Below are 5,529 nucleotides of genomic sequence, written 5' to 3' on the forward strand. Positions count from 1 at the left end.
AATAATAAAAAAATACAACAGCAAAAAAAACCTCAACACCCCAACGTTGAACATGCTATTCCAATTAAAATTCCAACCTTAATGTTTTTATACACATAATAGACAATGCAGAGTTACCTACCAACAACGAAAACACCAAATAGAAGGGAAGGGTTGATCCCTGAGGACACCTAGCAGTGACTGATGGCTGTGGTTTTGTGCAAGGACATAGCACAGAGGTGAGAAACAGCCATTAAAACAGAGAACAATTTAAACAATAAAACTGGTTTATTTACTATAAATTCAAATGAAAGATTTTTCATTTTCAACCAACAGGCCGGTATTAAATGTTTCTGGTTAAACATTTTTCTAAGTGGTATAGCCCTGGTCTGTCCATTGCTGTAATTTGTGGATGCTATGAAGCTGAACACTGTGACACTGATAAGTCAAATGCGATGATGGTTACCCCATGGTGGACATGTTTGGTGGAGCTCCTCAATTAAACAAGCTTGGAAGTAGGAGTGGCATTCACTTCCGAAATAGCTTGCCTCTGAAAACCCTATGAACTTGGAGAAACGAAGAAAATTATACACGTGTTCAGGTCTTTTGTTCATAGGGTCGCTATGAGTCGTCTATGACTCGATCGCACTTAACAACAACAAGAGTTATAAACAGATTTAGCATGAGCAAAACCAAATCCACAATTAATTCCCTACCTTCAATGTTCCCTATCTCACTGTCATGTTTGGCCCCTTCCTACATCCTCTATACTCAGTCATCACATTTTGTTGATTTTTACCTTCTAAATAGCTCGTTATTCACATATCATGTTTACACTTCTACTCCTCTAAGATATAATTATATTTCTTAATTGTTGTTTTCATGTGCTGTATAGTTGGAACTGATCCACGGCTGACCCTCCAGAGGGTTTTCAGAGCCAATAAGCTGCATGGATGGAGATTACCTCTCCCACAGAGCAGCTGGTGGATTTGAACCATGTGCCTTTGGGATTACAGCACCATTTCTTACCCCTAGGCAGAGCTCTGGTGAGTAAGGAGCCATGCTGCCAAAGGAAAGGTAAGTGGTTCGAATCTATAAATATGAACATGGCATTGAAACAGATGAGGGAAGAACTGCTTAAAAGGAATATAGGATTAGGTTATATGCATGACAACTGTCCAGAATAAGAGCTGCACAGTAAAGTGGACTCGGCAGGGGTGGGAGGGGGGGAGGCAGGGAGTGGAATTGTACCACAATGAAAGAATTTTTTTTTGCAAAGTAAAAGCAAACCAGTGGGGGTGGGCAGGAAGGGAAATGTGCAACAATGTATAAATGGAAATCCAAATTCTCTATAAACTTTCATTAAAATCTCAATTAAAAAAAAAAAAGAGGGAGCGATGGGCAATGTTCTCCTGTGTATTTACCATCTCTTAACTAGTAACTCATATAATACTTTGATAAACTCTTCTCAGTGCTTTAATGAACTCATTTAATCCTCAAATTGCTCCTAAGAGATGTGTACCAGATAAGGAAAGTGAGAAAGTGCAAGTAAATAAATAATCTGGTCAAGGTCCCACAGCTGGCAAGAGAGGACAAGAACAGTGAGGGTCTAGACTTTGTTCTTTTGAAGATGACACTGTTACCGTTTGACCAGTACACTATGCCAGAGCCCCTCTTGTCCACTCAGTCCTTTTGGTCTTCCCTAATGAATTTTCTAGAGAGGAATCAGAGAGTTCTCCTAAATATAAATCAAGCCATGCCACTTCTTTCAAAGACTTTCACTGTTTGTAGGATACAGAGAAATTCCTTCAAATGTGGTTTACAATGTCTTCCACTGTCTCCCTTCACCACATTGCCCTCTTCTCTCGTTCTCCTCACTCAGCTACACTGGGCTCCCATTTCCCACATCATCCCCTACCACAGAGCCTTGGCTTGTGCTATTTCTTCTCCTTGCACCACTCTTCCCTTTAAATTACTAAAGAGCAAGGACTTTAAAGACTAAGGTACACCCCACCCAAGACATGGCATTTTTAATTGCTTCATATGTATGTGAAAGTTGAATGGCCAAAAGAACAAATCTGTCTTGAAGGAAGTGCAGGCAGAGTGCTTTTCAGAAGCAAGGATAGTGAGACTTTGGCTCAGATACTGTGGGCATACTATCAGGAAGGCCAGTTCCTGGAGATGGACATCATGTTTGGAAGAGGGAAGGGTCAATGAAATAGAGGAAGACCTTCAATAAGCTGAGCTGACACGATGACTGTAACCATGGCCTAGTGAGGGAGGCCCAGCACATGGCGTGGCTTGTCCTGTTGCATAGAGGGGAGCTGTAAGTTGGAGGTTACTTGAGGATGGCCTAGTGGGTAGGAGTTGCCTGTCAACCCAAACACAGGTTTGAATCCACCAACTGCTCCTTGGGAAAATGATGGGTAATCTCCTCCTGTGTGATTTATAGCCTCTGAAAACCTGCTGGAGGGTGCACTCTGAGTCAGTTCCAAGCTATGAGTCATTTCCGATCCTACAGCACATGCAGAAAGCAGCAGCAGCAGCAGTATAGTGTATATTAAGGCAGTTTCTTGTTCAGGTAATTTGGTCTCATTGTGGTTTTACTTTGTTTTTCCCTGATCATTTATTATGCTGGATATCTTTTTAGATGTCTATTGTTTTTCACCTACTTTAATTTTTAAAGAGCCCATTTAAAGTTTTGCTCATTTAAGAAACTGGTTTATCTGTTTATTTATTTCTCAGTTATCCTTGACTTATTCTTAATCTTGGGGGTAAACCTTGGCTTTTGGTTCTCCTTATTGCTCTTTACCACAAACAAGGATTCTTTTTGCTCCCTTCTATTCTTAGTTTGGTGAGGGTCTTTTGGTGCTTTGTTGTTGCTGTTGTTACTGTCCTTTAAATCACAAATGAGTGATGAAATTTCTGAAATGCTTATTCTAAGTTAGTTGAGGTGATCACACCATTTTCTTTGTCTAGTATATGGCAAGTTACAGTAGCTGATTTTTCAAATGTTAACTGATCTTGAATTCCTGGAATAAAACCCAATTAGTCATTATTATCCTCCTTATATATTACTAGATTAAATTTGTTGACCTTTCTGGATTTTGGTCTCTCCATTCATGAAGGATACTGGCCTTCTGATTTTTCTTTCTTCTAATATATGGTCAGATTTTGGTGTCATGCTTTTGCTGATCTAGTGGACCGAGTTGGGAAGCAGCTTTTTCTATTCTTGAGAGTATTATTTATTTATTTATGTGAGTATTATTTATTCATCATTTGAAGGACCTCTCTAAAGACCTGGAGTTTTCTTGGTTAGAGATTTTAAATATAGTTTTAATTTCTTTCAGAGAAAGTAAGGAATACCAGAAGAATGTCTATTTGTGCTTTATTGACTATGCAAAGACATCTCACTGGGTGGATTCTAACAAGTTGTGGCTGACATTGAGAAGAATGGGAACCCCAGAGCACTTAATTGTGCTCATGTTGGAACCCATACCTAGACCAAGAGGCTGTTGTTTGAACAGAACAGGGAAATACTGTATGGTTTAAAATGAAAAAAGGAATGCATCAAGGTTGTGTTCACTTTCTATACCTACCTATTCAATCTATATGTCGAGGAAATTATTCAAGAAGCTGTAATGTGGCATCAGGATCAGAGGGAGACTCATCAATAACCTGCATTATACAGATGCCACAACCGTGCTTGCTGAAAGTGAGGAGGACTTGAAGCACTTCTTGCATAAGATCAAGGAATGCATCCTTCAATATGGACTGTATCTCAATGTCAAGGAAATAAAGATTCTTACCACTGGACCAATAGGCAACATCATGATGGATGGAGAAGAGATTGGAAATGTTAACAAGTAACACGTGCTAATGGGATGGTTAAGTGTATATGTCAACTTGGCTAGGCCAAGATTCTCACTGATTTGGGAGCAAGGCAATAATGTAAAATGGCAGTTACAGAATGATGTAGTCATCTTCCATTATGTGATTTAATGTAATCACCCTCCACTTCTGCTCAATACCAATTTTTCCATTCCTTGACCTGGTATTTGTATCTAAGTGAGAAGAAGATGTGTATGGAGAGGGACAAATAGATATTACCCAAGAGATTAAAACAGGTTGTACTAAAAATATTTTTTCATCTTGATCTGAATTTATAGAATTCCTTAGGAAATTCACCTTATTCCCATCAAACAGGCAGAGGCGAACATGTCTGCTGAAAATCTGTATGCTTGTTGCTGGAAGAGGAATCATTTTGCAGCTCCACAGTGTCAGAATCAATGAAACTCGACTTGTTCTTAAACTAATCTGAAATAAAAACAGTTGGGATGAGATTTATTTTCAGGAATTATAGGACAAATTTATTTTTCAAAAAAGTTTTTGCTCAGTGCTTTTATGAAAATGCAGACTTGAAAAAAGAAAAGGAAAAATTTCATATATATACCTAAAGAAAGTTTTAATTGTTCATATAAAAACAAAATTCAGTCCTTTCATGTTTATATTTCTTAAGTATTTACAGTTGAAACATTTGTATTTTTAACTTTAAATGTGTGTGAAAGACATGTAAGTGCTATCAGGATATGGATAAGAGGATAAGGTTACCACAGAACCACCATCAGTGTCGGTCACTAATATTATCCAATAATTCATCTTTATTTTAACTACAAGCTCTTATCTAGTTATCTGACCTGGATTTTCTACTTCGGTGGTTTGATAGAAGAATGCGCTGCCCAAATTATGAGCATATTCAGCTCCATTTCCCAGGGTCATTTCAGTTATGGGTAAATAAAATGATGGTCTTTTTTTAAATTTTAACTGATGAAACTTTATGTTTTACTTTTTGTTTATGAGTCTTTTCACTTAAATAACTTACACCATTGCAAAAAAAAAAAAAAAAAGAAAAAAGAACTAGTCTCTAAGAGCTTGTCACCTTAATTGATTTGAAAAATAAGAGTTGAATATTTAGTTCCTGGACACAGTTTCATAAAATTAATTGCCATTTACTAAAAAATGACACACTAAACAGAACAATCCCAAAATATTTGTTGACTTAAAATAAAAGATGTTCGGTATCATGAAGGTTCCAGGCAATGTCTCAGGCACTACAGTTCTACTCCCCAATCCTTACAGAACCTGACTGCACTCTCTTCTTAAGTTCTGAGTTCTGAGAAACAGAAGAAAGTAAGTTGGAATTGGGGGTTTGGGTCTGGTAAAAAGGAGCACAGCAGAAAGAGCAAGGATATTGTTCTACTTCAAATATGGGGCTCACCTGGAATACCTAAATAACTTTTCGTTTTTTAAAAATTATTATTATTAATTTTAATAGACATTTACAGAGGTTTTGGATTTCCATTCACTCATTGCCACGATTTTCTCCCTGCCCACCCCTCCCCACCAGCTCGTGTCCCCCTCCGAAGAGAGGGGAAAAAAATTCTTCATTAGTATACAATTCCCACGTCCCCTCCCCCCCACCTCCCACCCCGAGTACACTTCTCTATGCAACCTTAATTCTGGATTCCTGTGCTAACCATAATACTCAAT

General features: G+C 38.0%; 1 protein-coding gene across 1 annotated transcript in view; it reads right to left on the reverse strand.

The window, feature by feature from the left end:
- Window positions 1-5,529, reverse strand: part of NPHP1 (nephronophthisis 1 (juvenile)) — a 119,604-nt gene that overhangs the window by 63,738 nt on the left and 50,337 nt on the right. Inside the window, exon 11 of the mRNA XM_006898944.1 lies at window positions 4,168-4,296. Coding sequence (XP_006899006.1) covers window positions 4,168-4,296 — 129 coding nt within the window. The remainder of the gene's footprint in view (window positions 1-4,167; window positions 4,297-5,529) is intronic.

The sequence above is a fragment of the Elephantulus edwardii genome, unplaced genomic scaffold (assembly GCF_000299155.1).
Source record: "Elephantulus edwardii isolate Elephantulus edwardi_28Jun2011 unplaced genomic scaffold, EleEdw1.0 scaffold00241, whole genome shotgun sequence".
In the NCBI taxonomy this organism is placed as follows: Eukaryota; Metazoa; Chordata; class Mammalia; order Macroscelidea; family Macroscelididae; genus Elephantulus; species Elephantulus edwardii.